Source organism: Quercus robur, chromosome 9, assembly GCF_932294415.1.
Source record: "Quercus robur chromosome 9, dhQueRobu3.1, whole genome shotgun sequence".
Classification (NCBI taxonomy): domain Eukaryota; kingdom Viridiplantae; phylum Streptophyta; class Magnoliopsida; order Fagales; family Fagaceae; genus Quercus; species Quercus robur.
Genome location: NC_065542.1, coordinates 1,518,812 through 1,542,391, shown reverse-complemented (window position 1 = coordinate 1,542,391; position 23,580 = coordinate 1,518,812). Strand labels below are relative to the sequence as shown.

The 23,580-nt window shown below is 35.6% G+C and overlaps 1 protein-coding gene and 1 long non-coding RNA gene across 2 annotated transcripts; both read right to left on the bottom strand.

The window, feature by feature from the left end:
• Positions 1-10,761: 10,761 nt before the first annotated feature.
• Positions 10,762-12,096, bottom strand: LOC126699735 (uncharacterized). The gene has a single exon (XM_050397706.1). The coding sequence runs from the start codon at positions 12,094-12,096 to the stop codon at positions 10,762-10,764; it is 1,335 nt and encodes a 444-aa protein (XP_050253663.1).
• A 721-nt stretch (positions 12,097-12,817) lies between these two features.
• LOC126700190 (uncharacterized) lies at positions 12,818-18,629 on the bottom strand. Its single transcript, XR_007647066.1, has 4 exons — positions 18,402-18,629; positions 17,186-17,248; positions 14,806-15,972; positions 12,818-13,285 (listed from the first exon to the last, which is right to left on the bottom strand). It is a non-coding gene; the product is annotated as an uncharacterized LOC126700190 (long non-coding RNA).
• Positions 18,630-23,580: the final 4,951 nt, after the last annotated feature.

Below are 23,580 nucleotides of genomic sequence, written 5' to 3'. Positions count from 1 at the left end.
GAGTTTGGCCTTTTTTTTCTTTTCAAACACTATGTTTCTTTGATAATAAAACTATAAAAGCATTGCAATTTGCAATTACAACCAACACAGTCATATAGGTGACCGACATATAGAATATAAAATGGTAATACATAAAATCAAGTGATTCCCCCAGTGAAAAAAAAAAATAAAAATAGAAAACCGTTATTTATTCCTTATGAAATACTTCACACTTAAAAGGACAAAATAATTGATAAAATTTCAGTGTGTTCTCAATAATTAATAGAGAATAAACATATGATATAGAGATAAGTAGAATTGAACAACAATTTACAATCTTCAAATTAATAAAATAAATAAATAAATAAATCAAATCCAACTTCCAGTCTCCACTGCTTGAAATTGATACCCAAGACTTTTCTTTCTTCTCAGCAAAACAGAAAATGAGTAGACCTTTACAGACTTGAAGTAGCCCTTGTCGAACACTTTCTTCTTCTTTTGTTTCACTTGGCTTTTTTCTCTCGCTTTCCTCTTATTCTTTTAAATTTTAGGGTCCGTTTGGTACATGTGTTTAAAAATTGAAAATTGTTGTTTGAAAACATTTGTGAAAATATGTGTGGGTGAAAAAGTACATTAAAATGCGTGAAATGTTGTTTAAAAACTGAAAATGGTTGTTTAAAAACACAAACCAAACACCCCCTTAATTTCCCAAATGGATTGTCTGCCTTTTGATTTATCGTTGTCACGCAGCTTTTTTTTATATTATTTTTTAAATTAGTGCTTCACATTTTATTTTTACATTTATTTAGGAAAAAGATAACAGGTCCACTTGCCTTTTACCATTTGAGATAGTCTTCAATAGTCATCATATTATAATGTTGAGAAACATGCACTACAAAATAATTGTCATCATATGTCACCATGTTCCCAATTAAACGTAGACAATTATCTTCTATATTACTTTTCGTATGAGACTTTTAAAATAATTGTGACTGGATCTTGGCTTTTTTGGCGAGGGCTTGGTATTGATCACTTGGACTGAACAATTGATTTTGAATCTTTACAATTAAAGTAGATAAAGAATTACAAATAGGGAGGACTGCAAATTAGAAACATCAATATCTAGAAGCTTTTTCCACTGTCTTTATTATTTGAGATTGGGTTGAGTAAACCTTATTAGTTATAATTAGCCCAACCACTTTCTTTCAAGGGAGTCAATCTCGTATCGGAGGCTATACCGGTTTGGCTAGTGGAACGATATATTTCGGTATCGGTCAATACCGGTGTACCGTTTTAGGTTTACCGTTATTTTTTATATCTATAAATATATATATATATATATATATATATATTATAATAAATATAAAAGTTTACCATAAAACATTGCCTCAATTCAAAACAAATTATCATGGTTTTAGACTTTAGCATCAATTAAAAGAAAGAAAAAAAAAAAACACAATATAAAAAATAGAAAGTTTAATTGTTCATTGCATACTAAGAAAACAAATAATACTGATGAGTCCAAAAAAAAAAAAAAAACATTAAGAATGGACGACCTTGCATCATTAACAAACCAAAATATGTAACCGCCCAAGCACATTCAACACACATTAATGGCGACCGTTACTCATCAGTCTTAAACGCTCATCAATACGATAACTGTTACACATGGATAATAATCACCTCCAATTATGTACAACAGCTATCCAAATTACCTATAAAAGGGATAGTCCGTCTCACTTGTGAAGGTACGTAAAAAGCTACAACAAAACACTATCTGAATACAAGAAATATGGGTTGATACTAACTTAAGTATTGGAGGCTCCCCTACTGGGCACAACCCAGTGGTCTCTTTGATCTATCTCTCTTTATCTTGCAGGTCCTACAAGATCGTCTAAAGCTCCGGATTGGACGAGTGACCCAACTGACAATTTTGGCATCATCAAATACTAATAAGTTAATGCAAATAAGTTATCATTCCGCCCTTACAAAAATTCAAAAATTACAAAACTTAAAAAAAAAAAAAAAAAATTCTGTACTGGCCAATATTGCTCGAAATCAACCGGTATGATCGATACATAGCCGGTACGGCCGGTATTTAAACCAGTACGAAACATTGGTGTTTCGATACTGGTATACGTACCGGTATGGCCGGGTACCGGTACGATATCAACTACATTGCTCGGCCATACCGATACGATATCAACTACACTGCTTTCTTCTTCTTTTTATTATTATTTTTTATTTTTCAATCGGCTTTCCCTCTCATTTCCTTCATCATCTTGCTTTCACATTCATGAGTTGTCGTTTTTTTTTTTTTTTTTTTAATATTATTGCAGTGACATGGGTTTTCTTGGATTATTGCTCCACCACAATTTAATTTTTTATAAGAAAAAAGATGACAGGCCACTTGTTTTGACCATTTTAAGATTCAGTGCTCAATAGCAATCATCATCGTATTATATTGAGAAAGATGTCATAGTTTTCACCTATGTGAGTAATTGCCATTGGTTCTTGGCCTTTTCAATTAAAGAATTGGGATTTCATCACTTGGACTGTGTGATTGATTTTGAATCTCTTTAATCAGATCAATGTTTTGTAACTCTACTAAAAATTACTCTTTACCGGTCCAAAATAAATCCAGCACTCTAATTCCCTTTCTTTTAGACTCTAATCGAATGCTGAATTAAGCATTTGAGAAATGGATTCTTATATCCAAAAAATAAAAATAAAAAAAAGGGGATGCTTATTATAAAGAGAAAAACGATGAATGACATCGTGATATTTGCTTGAAGTTCTGCGATCATTCTATTTATCTTAATAAAATATGAAAAATGTTACTATATTTTTGCTTGCGAAACTATCCAAATAACTATATCATATCTGTATATATTATTATTCTATGATATGTTTCCATTTTCATAATTTATGCTGAATTTTCAATTTTTTTTTTTAAAGACACTGAATTATATCTGTCCATATACCTAACAGGCTTTATCTATAGTTCTATACCATAATTGCTATGATTGGATTAGGAATATTTCCTTAAAAAAAAAAAAAAAAAAAAACTATTTTGTTCTGTTCTTAATGGTAATGATTTTTTTTTTTTAGAATCATTAATGGGAATGAAAGTAAATGAATGAAAGAGATAGTTTTTATTTATTTAAAGGACAATGATTTTATAATTTTATTTATACGGAAACATATATAAGATCTTTGCCACTACAAAAGGGACAAGTTGTGGAGGCATGTTCTCCATCCAACTCTCATGCTGTTTACACTCAAAACTAATAGTCTATTTGGATTGAGGAAGAGGGATGGAAAGTAGAGTAGAGTAGAATAAAATTGGCCTAAAATTAGCTAATTTTTAGCTAACTCTATTTTACTCCCCTCCACTCCCTCTTCAATCTAAATAGGCCCTAAATTTGAGACTCAACGCAGCTTTATTAAATACTTTTGCACACAAACGAGTATTGCAGTTCCAATTGGTAAGCTCAGAACAACTTCTATAAGATGTTCAACTAGATGTCTAGACCACACTTTTACTGTGTCGCAAAATTTGTAAATATTAATATTAATTATTTACATTGACATTGTTCTGAAATTATTTGAGAATCTAAACTTTGTATTTTTTTAATTGTCTTTTTTCATCACTTAAAATAGTGAAATTAAAATGTGATTTCAACTTACCAGGATAAAATTTATGTAAAGTTGTGCAAAAATAGTGTTTACAATTGAAGGTGAGAAAGAATTAGAAGTAGGGAGAATTGCAAATGAGAAATATCAATATCTAGAAGCTTTTTCTACTATCTTCAATTGAAATTTGAGTTGAAACTCAGCCTTATCTAGCCCAACCACTTTCTTCTTCTTAAGTGTTTTTCAGTTGGGTTTTTCCTCTCATTTCCTTCTTCTTCTTCTTCTTGTCACGACACGGCTTAATTTTATTTTCAAATGGGTTGTCTTCACATTCACAAGTTGTCTGCTTTTTTATTTTTAATTATTGCTGTGACATGGCTTGTTTTGGATTATTACTGCACATTTGTATATTTATTAGAAAAAAATATGACAGGCCCAAACAATTGACCCTTTTTAATTAGTGTTCAATAGCCATCATCATATATTATTGGGAAAGATGTCACGGTCTACACCAACGTTGAGTTGTTGAGATGGCATATAGCAATAATCTCCTATATTTTTCTTTTTAGGAGGCATCAGTAAGTAATTGTCTTTGGACATTGGCTCTTGGCTTTTTCAAATAAGAATTGGGATTTGATCCCCAGTCTTTGTTGGGTTGCTAATGAGACTGAACTGGCAATGATGTAGTTGTAGAGTCGCTCATATTTCTTTCTTATTGCCTTCTATTATTTTATTTTATTTTATTTTAAAAAAGACCAAAATAAATTGTTGTTCTCTAAACTTTTAACTCATGAGTCATTTTAGTCCCTAAAGTTGTGATAACTATTAGTCGCTAATCAACTCGAAGTGATAGTTTTGAGTCTTTAAAAAACTTAATTTAAGTGATCCATTTTAGTTCCTAATGAAGTTAAAGTGATTGCATTTAGTCCCTATGGGGAGATGACATATTAGTCTCTACTCTCTAGTTTGGCCATGTCATTCAAGGGACTAAAAAGAAAAAACAATTACTTCAAAATTTAGGTATTAAAATCACTCATGCTAAATTTTAGGGACCAACAATATATTTAAGCCTTAAAAAATAGAAAAAAAGGGCTGAATGGCAAATTATCTATCATGTCATAAGCAACACAAAGGAAAAGCATTGGACATCTAGGTTTGAAGTAAGCATATGTTGAAGAGCACGAACAGGCAATAAGTGGCAATATTTACCAATGCCAAAACAGGGAACCATATAAAAAAGAATTGGTATAAGTAATAACGTTCATCTATAATATATGCTAAACATGAAAAGGATAGGGAAATCACTAGTAAAAAAGATTTTTATTTATTTTGAAGGACAATGATTTTATAATTTTATTTATATGGAAACATATATTCTTTGCCCCCACAAACGGACAAGTTGTGGAGGCATGTTCTCCATCCAACCCTCATACCGTCTACACCCAAAACTAATAATCCATTTGGATTGAGGGAGAGAGATGGAGAGTAAAGTAGCATAAAATAAAATTGGCTCAAAATTAGCTTATGTTTAGCTAATTCTTTTCTACTCTACTCCAGTACTCCCTTCCACTATCCCATTCAATCCAAACATGCCCTAAATTTGAGAGACTTATTGCAGCTTTATTAAATACTTCTGGACACACAATTATTGCAGTTCCAGTTGGTAAGCTTAGAACAACTTCTATAAGATGTTCAACTAGATGTCTAGACCACACTTTTAATATGTTGCAAAATTTGTAAATATTAATATTAATTATTTTCATTGACATCATTTTGAAATTATTTGCGAATCTAAACTTTGTATTTTTTTTTAAATCGTCTTTTTTCATCACTTAAAATAGTGTTATTAAAATGTGATTTCAACTTACCTGGATAAAACTTAAGTAAAATTGAGCAAAATAGTGTTTACAATTGAAGGTGAGAAAGAATTACAAATAGGGAGAATTGCAAATGAGAAATATCAATACCTAGAAGCTTTTTCTACTATCTTCAATTGAAATTTGAGTTGAAACTCAGCCTTATCTAGCCCTACCACTTTCTTCTTCTTAAGTGTTTTTCAGTTGGATTTTTCCTCTCATTTCCTTCTTCTTCTTTTCACAAGTCACAACACGGCTTAATTTTATTTTCAAGTGGGATGTCTTCACATTCACAAGTTGTCTGCTTTTTTATTTTTAATTATTGCTGTGGCATGGCTTGTTTTGGATTATTACTGCACATTTGTATATTTATTAGAGAAAAATATGGCAGTCCCAAACAATTGACCCTTTTAATTAGTGTTCAATAGCCATCATCAAATTATATTGAGAAAGATGTCACGGTCTACACCAACGTTGAGTTGTTGAGACGGCATGTAGCAATAATCTCCTATATTTTTTCTCTTTTGGAGGCATCAGTAAGTAATTGTCATTGGACATTGGCTCTTGGCTTTTTCAAATAAGAATTGGGATTTGATCAAAAATCTTAGTTGGGTTGCTAATGAGACTGAACTGGCAATGATGTAGTTGGAGAGTCCCTCATATCTCTTTCTTATTGTCTTCTATTATTTTATTTTATTGTTTTAAAAAAAAGAACAAAATAAATTGTTGGTCTCTAAACTTTAAACTCATGAGTCATTTTAGTCCCAAGTTGCGATAACTATTACTCGCTAATAAACTTGAAGTGATAGTTTTGAGTCCTTACAAAACTCTTTTTTTTTTTTTTTTTTTGACGTCAAAGATAGAATTATATTAAACAAAAGAAAAGTAAGAGTATACAGATATAGACTTGGCTGATGAGCTGTAATACACAAAGCCATGCAAGCCATGCATCATGGCCTACCCCTTCTACAAGCCCAATCAGTACAAGAGAGAGAATAAAATAACACCAGTCCTTATAAACTACCAAAGTCTTTGATAAAAAACTATAAGAGTCATCGTGCCTTCTGCCGTTGCACAAGATCTCGAACAAGTTTCTGGTAGTCCATCAGCAGGTCCGTTGCTTGCTTGAGGATCTCAATTGGATGGGTCTATGTGTGTTGGAAGTGTATACGGTTTCGTGCATTCCAGAGTGCCCATGCAATCATAGCCCATAGCTCAAATTCCTTCCCCGATAGTCTCTCCATCATCTGTCTTGTAAGAAGGAAGAAGCTTGGCATCGAGGAGCTTGTCTTCTAAACCTTACCCCTAACCAGTGCCCACACGTTACGAGCTAGAGGGCATTCCCACAATATATGTCCTGTTGTTTCTTCATGTTGTCCACACACAAAACAAGTGGGGTCCACCTACACCTTCTTTTGGAGTAGATTTGCTTTGGTAGGCAGGATATTAGAGCATGCACGCCAAATAAAAGTCCGTACCTTGGGAGGGACGTTTATAGACCATATCTTTTTCCACATCTTTTGGGCCAAAATGGCCCATTAGCATTAATTTTTGAAATATTTAGCAACAGAGCACTGTTTCGGAAATAATTAGGGAAATACCACTTTTTCTGGTACTCGAGTTTGGTGAGCTCGAGTACCATGTTTTTTTAATCCACTGTCGCCCCATATTCAAGGAGCCCTATAGTGGCGTTTTTAAGCCCTATAGTGAAGTTTTCGGGCCCTATAGCGGCGTTTTCCTGCAAAAAAATTTTTATAAGTCCCCATAATAGGTTCAAGGGGCCCTATAGTGGCGTTTTTAAGCCCTATAGTGACGTTTTTGGGCCCTATAGCGGCGTTTTCCTGCAAAATTTTTTTATAAGTCCCCATAACAGGTTCAAGGGGCCCTATAGTGGCGTTTTTAAGCCCTATAGTGACGTTTTCGGGCCCTATAGCGGCGTTTTTTTTTTTTTTAAGAAGATGTTTGACCAGTAAAAAACATGGTACTCGAGCTCACCAAGCTCGAGTACCAGAAAAAGTGGTATTTCCCTAATTATTTCCGAAACAGTGCTCTGTTGCTAAATATTTCAAAAAAACATGCTAATGGGCCATTTTGGCCCATCTTTTGATCCAATCTAGCTTGGGAGTGCTCTCCTGATTGTGGGTGGTGGAGTCTAAGAGCCACCTGATAGGCCGTTTTCACCGAGAACTTTTTTGCCTTGTTTTCCTTCCATATCAGTCTGTCCCTCAAGGTCATATTGCCTAGCTTGAGCTGTAGGATATCCTCCCTTGTACCCGGGGCAAAAATGGCATGCACCTTAGCTCGATCCCACTGGTTCGTAGTTGCATCAATGAGGTCAGCCACTTTCAAGCTTTTATCTGGTCCATTATTAAAGGTTGGTGGTCGAGGCAGCCACCTATGGGTATTAATAGCTATCGTTTGTCCATTACCCATCTGCCATATAGAACCTTCCCTAATCACCTCACGTGCTTGTAATAGACTCCTCCACACTACCGATGGGCTTGCTCCCAATTCCGCATCCATAAAAGAACATGAGGGAAAATATTGAGCTTTGTACACACGGTAAAACAGTGAATGCGTTTCATGTAGCAGTCGCCATGCTTGCTTCGCAAACATAGCCAAGTTAAAGGCATGGATGTCCCGAAACCCCATTCCGCCCTTCCTTTTCGATGTGCACAGCCTTCCCCAATTAATCCAATGTATTTTCTTCTCCTCCCTAGTTTGACCCCACCAATACTTGGATAGAGCAGAGTTTATACCATCACAGACTATATTGGGAATTTTGGAAAGGCTCATCGAGTAGGTGGGAATCGCTTGGGCGACAGTTTTGATTAGCACTTCTCTACCTACCTTTGAGATATGCTTCTCCTTCCATCCCATGACCCTTTTGGTGACTTTCTCTTGTAGTTCTTTGAAAGTGGACACTTTGGACTTTCCTCCTACCATTGGCAGCCCCAAATACTTCTCACAGCCAGTCATAATTTGCGCTCCCATCAAACCACGAATCTCTTCCTTCACCTCATTCCTTGTATTTTGGCTAAAGAACAGGGATGTCTTTTGGCGATTTATGGCCTGTCCAGAGGCAGCCTCGTACTTAGCCAATAAATCCAACAAGCGATGGCATTCACTTGGAGTAGCTTCGCAGAAAAGTAAGCTATCATCGGCGAAGAGGAGATGTGATATTTGGACTCCACCCCGACATGAGGTGATGCCATGCAATTCTTTGGTGTCTGTGGCTTTTCGCAACATAGAGGACAAACCTTCAGCACATAACAAAAAGAGATAAGGTGAAAAAGGATACCTTGTTTGATTCCACGGGTCGAAGTAATGTGTCCTCGAGGCTCACCATTGATGAGGACCGAGTAAGTTGCCGTTTGTACTGTTTCCATGGCCATGTCCACCCACTGTACAGGAAGTCCTATCTTGAGCATTGTTTTCCTGAGAAAGCTCCATTCGACCTAATCGTATGCTTTGCTAATGTCTAACTTCATTGCCATGTGCCCAATCTTCCTTTTCCATCGGTTCCGCATATGGTGTAACATCTCAAAAGCCACTGAGGTATTATCGGTAATAAGTCTATTTGGCACAAAAGCACTTTGGGCATCTAAGATGACATTTGGCAAGATCATCTTCAAACGATTAGCTATGACTTTTGAGACCATCCTTGATACCACATTTGCAAGGCTGATGGGGCGATATTCACTCATATGCTCAGGTTTGTTCTTTTTGGGTATGGGTACTATGTGGGCTAGGTTCATTTTGTGTAGGTATCGTCCAGAATGCAAAACGGACAACACAGCGGACATGACATCAGGGCCAACGATGTACCAGAATTTCTGGAAAACATATGGTGACATGCCGTAGGGGCCGGGGGACTTGGATGGATGCATTTGGAAAAGGGCTACTCTCACCTCCTCTTCGGTGTAAGGGAGCATCAGTATGCATCGCATATCATCTGTCACAACCTTGTCTACCTTGTCCACCACTTCGGTCAGATGAGTAGTTACGAATGCTGTGAAGAGAGTCTGATAATAGTCCACTGCAATATCTGCCACTTTAGTTTCCTCCGTTTGCCACAATCCATCCGAATCAACCAAGCCTTCAACCTGGTTTTTTTTGTCTTCGTTGGCTCGCACGCTGGTGGAAAAATCTGGTATTTTTGTCGCCAACTGGGAGCCATATAGCTCGAGATCGTTGTCGCCAAAAAACCTCTTCCTTATGCATGAGTTCATTGACTTCTCTCTTTGTCTGGTTAATACGTTCCATATTACCTCCATAGTTGGAATGAAACAACTGTTGCAGCTCTTGTTGTTTGGCATTAAGACGATCTCGGGTATTTCCGAAAGCACCCCTGCTCCACTGCACAAGGTCCATGCGGCACTTCTTAATCTTTTCGAAGAGACAAAACATTGGAATCCCAATTGGGTGGGACTGGGTCCACGATTTTCTTATCTGCTCTTCACATTCCCCGTGGGCCACCCACTTTTCTTCAAACCTTTGGATCCTCCTTCGCCTGCGCCTCGACGGAGCAAACTCTGTTTCGAGTAAAATAGGGTTATGTTCAGAGTAAGAGGCCGTTAGATGTCTAACTTTAGTAGTCGGAAACATCTCTCTCCATTTCGGGTTCGCACAAGCTCTATCCAACCGCTCCTCCACAAACATGTTTACTGGCCTGCCGTTCCGCCACGTATATTTGTACCCCTGGTATCCCAAGTCTACTAGATCACAATGCAACAAGGTGCTTTGAAAATTTTGCATAGGCCCCAGTGGCTTATGCACACCACCACTATTTTCATCAGATGACAAGATTTCATTAAAATCACCAATGCAAATCCACGGCATGGAGGCCCTAGAATGGAGATGCCGCAATAAAGCCCAGGTTTCCTTCTTCCTCTGTTCCTCTGGATGGCCATACGCACCAGTCAAGCGCCATTCTACCTGTGGAGAAACCAGGATTTTTGCGTCAATATGATTAAGAGAATAGGTCTGAGTATCTACCGTAATGTCATCCTTCCAAAGGAGAGCCAGACCCCTACTCCGTCTCAGACTTGGTACCGCAAGCATAGAATGATACCCTAATTCATCTCTAATCGGAATCATCTCAGTTACTGACAGTTTCGTCTCCATAAGAAACAAAACGTTGGGTCCTTTTGATCTCACCAAGTTGGCGAGTACCCGAACTGCCGAAAAGTTCCCAAGCCCCCGGCAATTCCAGCTCATGATGATCATTGCGTCTGGCAGTGCTGCCGAGCAGCCACCACCAATCCCAAATTTTCTGCCATGAGTTTACCTAGTGACTTTGCTTCCATTTAGGTCCCAACACTGATTCACAAGAGATACCAGCGCTCACAGCGTTGTGGGGTGGTCCTAGTTGACACCAGGTACCATGCAAATGTACGGTTTTTTCTGTTACAGTTTGGTCTGTGGGAGTAGTAATGGTTTCTGGGGCTTTTGGTGTGTTAGACATGTGTGTGGGGAATGGAATATCTGGGTGGTTTGTGGTCAAAGTGTCAAAGTTAACATTTAAAGGGATAGTTGACTTAGTGGTGGAATAGGAATGTTGAGCAATGTCAGTTAATGAAGCGTGGGCCAACTGTGGTAGTGGATTTGGGGTGTGTGAAAGTGGATTGTAATTTAGATCATGGTCAAGGTCCGTGATAAACGTGTCAAACAGTTGTGAGTTCGATAAAATTTCCTTGTGGGTTGGTGCAGTTTCGGGTTTATCGGCTTGAGTTATGGTTTCTGCATTTTGAGTCGTAGTGGGTAGGTTCGGCAATGGTGGTGGCATGTTTTCCGTCGGAGGTGATGGCTGTGTAGATGGTGAAGGTGTGGGTCGTGGAGGTTGGGGTGGGGTTGTTGGTTGGGAAGATTTGGTACGTACCAGTTGTGGTTGTTGCATGGTGGTCAAGGAAGCTTTCAACCATGGGCCATATTGTTGGTCACTCTTCTGCAATGATTCGCCACTATCAATCCAGATCTTGCAGTCCCTCTCATCATGATTTAAGCAACCACACCAGTAGCAGAATATAGGCAGCCGTTCATATTGGAAAGAAATCCAATGGGGATCCGAGCCATCCAAATCCACGTAACGTCCTCTGCAGAGGGGTTGCTCAATGTCTATAAGGATTCGGACTCTAATGCAGCGTCCTCGACATTCCCCAGATGGTGACGCATCAACCTGTACAACTCTGCCAATAGTGTTCCCTATATCTGTAGCATTAACTTTATTTATACGACTAAGAGGAAGGTTATGGATTTGAATCCAAAAGGGGCTTGTGACAAACTTTGCATCGTCCACAGATTGAAAGGCACTAGGTTGATAGAGGCCTATCAAGTACTTGTCAAACGACCAGGGTCCTTGCGAGATCACCTTTTGCACATCAGCCTCATGGGTGAACAGAAGCAGCACTGTGTTTGAGGCCAAGTCACGAACTTCGAAGTCTTGGGCAAATCTCCACATGCTTTTGAGTGTCCGTGACAATGCCTCCACGTTAAGTCGACGTTTGGTGAATAGCTTTGCCACAAGTACTTTGTTATTGTTCTCCAAAACAGGGGTTAAAGGGATGGTTTGGCGTTCCTTTTTGTGAAGGGAGAGGCGGGCACACCGACCTTTGAGATCGTCCATGTTGTAGAGGGGTGGGGTGCGATGTGGATGAGAAGGGTAGAAAGTGTAGGAAGGCAGAAAATTGGACAGAGAGAGCCACGGGATAGAAAGGTGAGGAAGGCTGGAACTGGGTTGAGAGAGCCAAGATTCCACCAGAGCAGGGGAAAGATTCTGCCTATGCAAAGGCTAGGGATTTCACCATCGTGGCTTCCCAGTGGAGAGCAACACGAGAGAAAAAAAAAATAAGTAGAAAGGAAAGACTTTCAGTCCTTACAAAACTTTTAAGTGATCCATTTTTGTTTCTAATAAGGTTAAAGTAATCGCATTTAGTCCCTATGGAGAGATGACATATTAGTCTCTACTCTCTACTTTGGCCATGTCATCCAAGGAACTAAAAAGTAAAAACAATTACTACAAAATTTAGGCACTAAAATCACTCATGCTAAATTTTAGGGGCCAACAATATATTTAAGCCTTTAAAAAAAGAAAAAGAAAAAGAAAAAAAAAAAAAAAAGAGAGTTGAATGGCAAATTGTCTATCATGTCATAAGCAACACAAAGGAAAAGCATTGGACATCTAGGTTTGAAGTAAGCATATGTTGAAGAGCACGAACAGGCAATAAGTGGCAATATTTACCAATGCCAAAACAGGGAATCATATAAAAAAGAACTGGTATAAGTAATAACGTTCATCTATAACATATGCTAACCATGAAGAGGAAAGGGAAATCACTAGTAAAAAAGATTTGCAACTGTTGAAGCAGTATACCATATCTTAATTTACAAATACAAAGAATTTGGACAGGAGATTTAAATAATGAAAGAAACAAATTTCAGCTCCAAAACAGAATAGGAATCAAATAAATGTCTTAGTTCAAGGCTTGAGATTTATGATTTTAGACACACTGACTTTGAATGACAACCACCCAATTGTATCAGGGCTCCTGAGCTGATCCGGTTATTTCTTACCACGATGAAGTAAGTACTCAATGTAGAGGAAAATTTCCCAATCTACTACTTGCTTGGAATTACACAGAACTCAGCTGACACAGTTGTTTGAATCTTACATCAATCTTCAGCAGATTTGGAACAAGCTGCATTCAAATTCCCTCTATATAGTCTAAAGTACTTGCTTCTGCATTTCAGAAAGCCTTGGACCGTCAGAGGCTCCCATAGCATCTTCTCATTAAGTATGCAATTAGATATGCTTCCTGAACAGCAAGAAAAGGAATTTATGAACTTCCTACACCCACACCGCATGGCTTATAAAGTTAAAAAAAAAAAAATAACCGTAGATACATTTTAAGGAAAGCATGAAGGAAAGCATATTTGTAAGCAAAGAGAAGAGACATCTTACTTCTTACTATCAAAATGATAACCAAAAAAAAAAAAAAAAAAGAGAAGCGTATGATAGAGGAGAAAAACTACACAAAGTGGCTGTTATATTAGTATATGCACATGCAACACTGAATAATAAAATGGTAACTTATGAGGCATGACTAAGAGTATGATTACAAATTCAAATAGAGATTGCTAACTTAGGAAACACAGTATCAAGTTGCAGTTCTGATCACATAATAGAAGACTGAAACAAAATTGTTCCAAAATGTATTAGTTTGATATTATGACTTTGAGCACTAATTTCTCATCATGAGCAGACAACCTAACAATGAGAGTAAAAAAACAGTTTAAAGCAAGAGACTTGCTACCCAAAAGAAGAATTAGAAAAAAACAGAGGAAAAAAAAGGGAAATCTCATTAAGAATTTATATGGAAGTCAAAGATTTTTAATGAGGACTCGAACCATAGATTAATGGTCAAAGATGCATTAATAAAGGGAAGAAATTAGAATATGATTATACTAATAAATAAGTAAATAAGCCTTAATCACATCTCATTTAAACAAGGGACTAGTCCCCCGTACTTAAATCTCCTAAAAAGTAAAAGCAACCATGTCTCAGCTTCGGGAGGGGAATACCTATGAGGAAAATATGAGGGACAACATGTATAAAGTCGACAAATTTATTTCTGAACTTACATGTTGCTTCTCAAATGGCTAGAAGCATGTACAAGGGAATCAATGAAAAGACACAGTATGCATGTACCAACCTATTATTAATCAATTTTTCTCACGATGACTAGTTGTCAAATTATACAAGAAGCAAAGTAAGCACTAGGAAGTTTGAAACACAGATATTTATGTGTATAAAAAAAAGAGCAAATATGTGGCTTATTAAAACAGACCAATACATGTTCCAAACTACAAATAAGATATCATATCCAACCAAATCTAATAAACATATGTACATACAATTGAAAATCATATGCATGCTTAGGATAATCAACATGCATGAAAGACATAATGAAAAATCCGGCAAAAGTCTTGGGGTTACATAAGTCACCATCTTATATCTTCCAATCACACAACATCCACGGAGAACTTTCCCCTACAAATCATGGGTTTTACATACCCACATACAGAGCACACCTACAAACATACTAGCATTCATGCATGATGCATACACTGATACATACCTAAATACAAATATAAAAACAACATTTTGAGTCAGACCCAGAACTTGGTGTGTTTATTCCAAGGTTTTTTTTTTTTTTTTTTTTTTTTTTTTTTTTTTTTTTTTTTTTTAAAGAAGGATATAAGATAAAAATGAATGAAATAAACATTCATGAAAGAAGATAAAAAGAAGAAGAAAAACGCAGAAGTGAGAAGCTACCTTCACAAAACATTAGTTGTCATGATAAACAAGTAGTGAAGTAGTTTCATGTTTTGAATTGAGTCACATAATTCCATCTCATCTACTGCTTCCACACACACAATGGTACACCTTCATTTAGGCCCAACGCTTATAAGCTGAAGGTGGAAGGCGTCTCTCCCCGATGTGGGATTAAGCAAATCTATGAGGGTTTTCACCCAAAGCGGATAATACCTTCTAAGGGAGAGGTTCATCCCTCCACACATATGATTAAGGAGAAAAACTACATAAAGTGCTATTGTATAAGTATATGGACATGCAATAGTGAATAACAAAAGAGTAACTTATGAGTCATGACTATATGAGTACAATCACAAATTCAAATAGATATTGCTAACTTAGGTAACACAAATGATCAAGTTGCGTTCCCAATAACATAAAAGAAGACAGACAAAATTTTTCAACAGGTAGTACTAGGATGTTATGACTTTGAGCACTAATTTCTCTTCATGAGCTTAAGACAACCGAACATGAGGAATGCAGTGAAAATACAGTTTAAAGCAAGAACTTTCTACCCAAAAGAATAATTGGAAAAAACAGAGGGGGAAAAAAAAGGACTACTGGAAATCTTATTTAGAATTTATATGTAAGTCAAAGATTTTTAAAAGTAAGACTCAAGAACCATATGTTAATGGCCAAAGATGCATTAATAAAGTTAAAAAATAAGACTCTGATTATACTTATCCAAAAATAAATAAACCATAATTGTCACGCCCCAAACCCGGTACCCGGATTTGTGACCATGACCGGCATGCTAATATCAAGCCTAAACCTGATATTAACAAGAACCAACTTAACTTTTACAAAACTTTTCCAAAAGCTTCTCTTTTTGATTTTAGAATAATTTTCTTTTTTCTATACTTAAATGATATAACCTTTCACTTGACATTCAGAGCATCTACAATGTACTCCAAAGAATAACCTAATTCACCAATTGTTCAAATTCGGAATTTCACATAATACATCTCTTAATACTTTAAGGTATACACTTTCATTAGATCCTAGAATACACAATAACTATAACGCTAAACGTCAGAATGCTAGTTTAGGATCTATACATATAAAACTAAAACCAACTCCTTCCAAACTCGACTAAGGCTCCCTCTGCTCCAAAATAAAACCTGTTAACTGAAAGAGTGGAAGGGGTGAGCTACACAGCTCAGTAAAGGTAAGAAATATGAGAATTCAATAAGGATGCATGTAACCAAATCATTTCATTCTATGAATATTCGAACAGGAGAACATCTTTTCATGCATAGTATTTTATACTATTCATAATAATAGCTTATACGCTCATCATAGAAAATAATTGTTCTCCTTTTTCTTATCGGTTTAATATTACTAAAACCTTTCGGATTAAACTTCTTTCACTTCCTTCAAAGTCGCCATACATATATTCTCATCACAAAATAATTATTTTAACTTAAATCAGATAATCGGCAACTTTGTATTAAAATAGAAACATCTCGGCTAATAAGAAAACTTTTCTTTATAAACTTCTTCTCATAAGATATTATAACTTTCATGATCATAAAACTTAACGTTTCATAAAAACAGATATCTGATAACTTTTAAACATAAACTTGCACTTTCATCAGAAACTTTATCTTTATAGCACAACAGAACTTTAGAAACTCTTATATTTAATGAACAGCTTTTCTTTTCATTAGAAACTTCTTCTTGCCATGAGAGCTTTTACTTTTCACAATGCATTTTAACAAAATAATTCTCTCATGATTAATAACATAACATAGCTGTTCATAAATAACTTATTGGTTAGCCCGTATCTGATAAGTCTGTACTTATTTGGGAGGCTTCTAGCACCACGGTGCTAGGCATCCAGCATTCCCCACAATGCCAGGTATTCCCGGGATCACATCATCATAATACATATCTTCCAACCATGGGGGTAGGTTGGCTTCCCCCACAAGTTGGCCGTAACCAACAAGGGGCGGGTACAGCAGAGCCAGTCCCACTTAATGGCCAAATCATATAACATTTTCCATGGAAAGCTAGTAATTAACCCCTACTAGCAGAGTTCAGATCACCAGAGGACATAACCCAAAAACATTTTATACTTTACATTATACTGCAATTTCTTATTTTGCATAACATTTCATAATAATAGCATTTCCATTCTTTTCTTTAAACATCATGTTCGTGGAATCAGTAATAGCATCAATATGCTTAAATCATATACATAGAGTTTCGAAAGCTCACGAACATATCTTTGTCAGAATAATGATTATATGCCATATCTCTATTAAAAAACATTTTAATGCATAATATACTTTAAAATAACCTCATGACTTACCAAATGCTCATATAACTTATCCTTTACCTGAAAGCAGAGGAACCGAGAGCCTACAGTCGACGGAGCTTAAACTTGGGAAACTGGTAACACCTAAACCATAATTCAAAACTTATTACTATCCATAATTCCTTATCATAAACTTCACATTCATCTCAAAGCCTATCTCTTAGAATCAAGGAAGTCCTAATCCCACCTCAACGAGGTTCCCACAAACAAAAATACATTCATCAACAACAAGTACAAAATCTTAGAGAAACTAACATTCTTATATTAATCCCATATCTCTAAAAGAGCCAACTTTGTTTCAAAAGGTGCATTAAGGTCAGGGCAATAATGCATGCATAAATATAAAATCTTTTAAGCATGATCATGTAACTATATACATTCATATGATAACATACAACACGTCGGGCAAAACAGCTTCATACATACAACCGTCTCATGGTTTAGAACCCCTTCCTTTGAGTAATAAACCTCAAAACAAGTTACACAAAATTAATCTATGATCGATACATACCAAAAGACAAGTATATTAAATTATAGCTCAAAACATTCACCCTAACTTGATAATTAAATCCACAAAGTTAGGCATGTCCCTTACTATTCACTGTTCTATTCCAGCAGCATAGGCTCCATTTGTAAAATACAAGCGGGCTGCTCAAACACATCCAATTGTCATGAAATTTTATATAACTACTCCCCTGTATGTCCAGTATAAACCATAAAAACTTCGGAGTCAAAGCATAAACCCATGATTTACTAAAAATCACGCAAGACAGCATACTCAAATCTGTCCTGACAGAATTTCATGCAACTTATAAATTAAACCATTATTTTTATATTAATCCAAATGCTGTGAGACCAATTCAATAACAACCACAAGTGTCTTAGGTTTCATAGGAATTATCCCTAGCATTCAAATTCACTATATACAATTTAATACAAAAATTTTCTTGTAGTAAACATCAAATCTGTCACAGAGACAGCTTCAGTACATAATCTTACAAAATCATCAACAAATAGCATTAGGTCTTAATTTAATTTGGGTATTTTTATACCTATAATTAACATACTAAAATATGTTATTAAACATTAAATAAACCATAATATCATTAAACCTTCAAATCACTAAAACAAAATCACCAATTCAACTTCCAAAAACAGAGCAGAGAACAAAGAGGGAAAGTAAGCAAACAATTATACTATCCAAATACACAAAATCAGATGAGGTTTAATTACTTACCCACCACAATTTGAAGCTGAAACCTTAGGGTTAATTGTTTAATTTCATCTTTAGAGAGGAATGTATTGTGTTGGTGAGAAAGGGAGGGCTGCCGTGTAGAAGCAACAGAAGAAGAGAGAAAGAAGAACAAAGAAAGAGGAAAAGGAGTAGAGAGAGAGGGGCTGGACTTCTGATCTGATGCAGCCAAGAAAATAAGAAAGTGTGAAGACTTTTGGGGCAGCAAAATCAGATAAGAGAGGTGGAAAAATTGGGGTGGATACGTGTATGGCTAGGGAAAGAAATATCCCACCCACTTTCAACTTTCTTGCATTCACACAACTTTCTTGCATTCACACTTACTTTTTTTTTCTTTGCATTCACACTCATTTACAAATAATAATATCACTCTACACACACACATATATATCCTTACCTTTATAAAGTTATATCCATCACATTAAAAGAGCATATATGTTCTATAATATCTCATGCATCATATATAGTTAAAACACCAACAACTATAAATATATATATATATATATATCTCATAACTTAAGCACTTAATATAGTTTTGCACATACTAAATATATATTTATAATACAAATAGCCATTTCAATTATTTATAATCTTTACAATTTCTTATTCAATGACATTATAAAATAATATGTTTATTAAATACTTTTATATTAATTTTTGCAAGTAAGTGGCTTAACATACTAATAATACTTAACCACTTAAACATATAGTTTAATTATAAAAATTGGGTCGGGGTGTTACAATAATCACCTCTCATTTATATATGAATTGTGAACTAAACAGCATAATGTGTAATACAGAAACTGGGAACCTTTTTTCCTAACTTGACACAAACACTTTTCATGTGCTAATACACAAATGGAAGGGGAAAGCATCTTTTGGCTAATCGTTTGTGCACCTACTGGGTACTAAGGTTAAGAGGATGCAAAAAGAAGGTTCAACCTCTGAGCATCTTCCTAGAAACAAGGCACTAGTGAATATGCTCGTCAAAACAACCACGTCTCAGCTTAAATATGAGGGAAATACCAGTATAAATAAAGAAATTTATTTCTGATCTTATATAATGCATCTCAAATGGATAGCAGTACGTACAGGGGTCACAATGATAAAACACAAGCAGCGCGTACCAAGCTGATATGCAAGTACAGAAGACAGTCTAATATTTTGTCTAAAATTAGTCCATAAATCTATAAACAGTGTGTAACACAAACAATGTGACCACTAAGCAATCGAACATCCTATTATCAATGTAAAGGAATAAAGCTATTAGAACAGATAGTCAAATCTGTTAACAAGGATGCCAAACCTAGAGTTGAAAGCAAAGGCTCCAACTGTGATTCTATCCAATATCGAGTATTATGATGTAACTGGGACATGAAGGAATCTGTCCAGCTCAAGAATGTTCAAAGATAGTTGGTTGAAGTTGATGATTGCCACAGATGCTGCTCTGTGTTGAAAGCAGTTGGTGTTAATTAGGCCCTAAGATGTTTCCAATCTGGTGGAACTGTCATTGGCAGATCCTAGAAACTACCCCTGTTTATAGCCTGGCTTTAATAGTTTTGGTGTCAAATTGTTAGTCTTGTTGATTTGTAGGCTAGCAATCTCAGTTAGGTGGTCTATGAAGGACTTTTTTTCCGTATCAGAGTGGTTGTACTCTGCTAGCTGTGAGCTTTTGCTATTTATTTGTAACGTGTTTATTCATCAAAAAAATTTCTTAAAAAAAGAGAAAAAACCCTACTATATTAATTAAAGTTTCTCATTATGAGTAGTTCTCAGATACAAGAAGCTAAAAAGCACTTAGAAACACGAATATATATAAATATATATAAACAAATCATGGGCTAACACGTGGCTTATTAAAACAAACACATGTTCCACACACCACAAATAGATATCATAACCCAACCAAATCTAAGAAACCGTTGTTCATACAATTGAATGTTGCAAGCTCAAAAATAATCGACACGCATGAAAGACATAATGAAAAATCCAAAAAACTAAAGTCTTGGGGTACATAAGTCACCCATCTTGTATCTTCCAATCAGACAACCTCCACAGAGGACTTTCCTCGAATATATGGTGGGCTTGACATACCCACATACAGAACACACTCACAAACACACTAACAATCAGGGATGCACACCTAAATACATATATATAAACACAGCATTATGGGTCAGACCCAAAAACTAATTTGATCTATTTCAAGGAAATTGAAATAGATCAACAAACTACAATAAATCTAGCAGTAGAAAGCATTAGTGGGCCTGATTCTACCACGGGTAAAACCAAAAAACAAAGATTCAGTAAAGTCAAATTAATCATTAGAAAATATTACTAATTCATCATGTCAGAAAGCATTAGTTCCAAAACCATAAACCATTTCAAAGTGAATTAATGCATGCTCCTATGAGGCCGTTGAGGCGTGGGAATGGTGGAAAATACGGGGGCTTGTAAGCATAGGCTTTCATGGACAGGCTTAATAACTTTTGTAATGAGATGTAATGCTTTGAAGCATAAGCAGTGGCAGCACATAATCCCTTAATGGCTTGGCGCACCCACTCTCAGGGTAATGAAAAAGGGTTCCTCACTTTTATTCAATTCGTGGGTTCACTATTATATTAAAAAAAAAAAAAACAAAAAAACAAATTTGTGGGTTCACAAAAAGTATTATTATCATAAATGAGAACGGAGTAGGGGTTTTGGTTATTTTTCAATCCAACATAAATTTCACATATTGAGAAATCTCCAAACCTAACTAAACTCATGGACCATAGTAGTTCTAAAAAGACGACCCAGCTTGATCTGTAGGAAACATGATGGGTTGGGTCAGGTCATTGGGTTGAAATAATTTTGCCAGGCCTAGTAAAAAAATTTGGTTTTCATTCTACAATTTAAGCCCACTTTCAAATAAAGAATTACAATTTCATCTAAACTAATTACAAAAATCAAAATAATTTAAAATAACAAATTTAAACTAAATATGTTTTTTTAACTATTAACAGCATGGGTTGGATTTACTTGGACTGAAATTTTTTGCCAACTCAAAGCTGATCCAACCCAAGTTTTTAACTAAAAAGCCCAACCCAACCCTTCAACCCATAAAATACCAACCCTAGGCGTTGGTTTAGATTGGGCTGGATTGGGTTCATAGAGTAGGTGGATTTAATCTACACACACATCAAAGAAAAATGAACAGAAGAACTACAAAACTCACTAGAACAATAGAAAACAATTAATAGGGATGTTAATCGTTTGCCCAAGCTAAATTATATACAACACAGAGAAAAGGAGCAAATTCCACCATTGAACCAGTAACAATCTTCTAATAACTTTGCCACTAAGGCATCTTAGAGTTCAAATTTTTAAATTTATTACAAACAATTTAGAAAGAAAGTCTTAAGAGTATTAATTTATTGAACAATTAAACAAAATATGCAAATGATACTTAGAATTGGAACTCCAAACAAAACAGGATCCTTTTGAAGCAAACAAGGCAAACTCATAATCTTCAGCATGATTCTGCCACTAGTAAAACAAAAAAAACAGAGATATGGTACATTTTGTCAAGGTTCACTCATAAAAACTTATGCTATTATGAAGTGGACTAACAATGTATATATCTAGCATTTCATAGACATATATAAACTTTTTAGTAAAACTCGTATATATAAATAATACGAGCTAACATGTGGCTTATTAAAACAGACAAAATCATTTCAAAATCATGAATAAGACATCGTAACCAAACCAAAACTAAGAAACCTCTGCACACACAGTTGAAAATTATCAAAGATTTGGATTATTGACATGCATGAAGGACACATAATGAAAAATCCAAAAAAAGTTGGGGTTACATAAGTCACCATCTTGTATCTCTCCCAATCACACATCATTCATAGAGGACTTTCCTGGCACAAATGGCAGGCATTGCCCACATACAGAACATGCCTACAAACACACATTCATACATCCACACACCAAAATACATATAAAACATTGTATTTTGAGAGAGGACCTAGAAGCTAATTCATTCTATTTCAAGAAACTTGATGTGTTTATGCCAAGATGGAAACTAAATCAAACTCCAAGCAATCAAGCAATAGCAAGCATTGTTGGGAATGCTTACTTATTGATAAGTAGGGGTGTTTGCGGTACGGTGCGGTTTAGCTAAAACCATAATTGCAATGCACCTCATTTTTGCGGTTACATGTGTGGTGCGGTGTGGTTTAGAGTTTAGCCAAAACCATAACCGCACCACATCTTATTTTTGTGATTACATGTGCGATGAGGTGTATAAGATTCGATTTTGAACGGTTTGAAGCCAGTCAAATTTTCAAATTTTGGGTTTTTCATGCCTAGCCCAAAACTAATTTTTTCCTTTGTTTTGGGCAAAGTTTTAAACTATTGAGCTAGTTTTAAACTATTGAGCTAGTTTTTCTTTATTTTGAGTTGGCTTTCCTAATCAACACTTGTTGGGATTATTAAACTTTTTTTTTTGAAAGCTAGGGTTATTAAATTATTGATAATAAAATTAATATTAAAAAAATAAATATATTAATATGTAGAGAGAGTGCGGAATGGTGTGGTTTGTGTGGTTTTCTTATTATAAAACCGCAAACTGTACCACACCATGCGGTGTGGTGCATTATTACTTACGGTGCAGTGCGGTTATGCCATTTTACGGGCGGTTTTTGCGGTTTGTGTGGTTTGTGCGATTTGGTGAACATCCCTATTGATTAGGATAATGCAGCACACCATCATGATAATGATAAAGCCCATCATTCATATAGAGATAAAGGCAAATTGTAATCTGCTATGTAAATTATCGCTTATGTGTTTGTAATTACCAATTGGAAAAAACCATTCTTTATATATATATATATATATATATATATATATATTACATTAACTCCCTCAACCATTCACCAGGGGAGATTCATTTACTTTTTGTTTATAAGAAGGTGATTGCTATCTTTATCACTACGTTAGTCGTTTGAATGATATAGTATCCATTAGCGGACGGCTTTATTTCATTTTCAAATGGGCTGTTGTCTTCCCCTGACATAAGAAATTCCACCCCACCCTCTATGAATTTTGCTTTCACCTTCACAATTTGTCTGCTTTTTTTATTTTTAATTATTGCTGTGACATTAATTGTTTT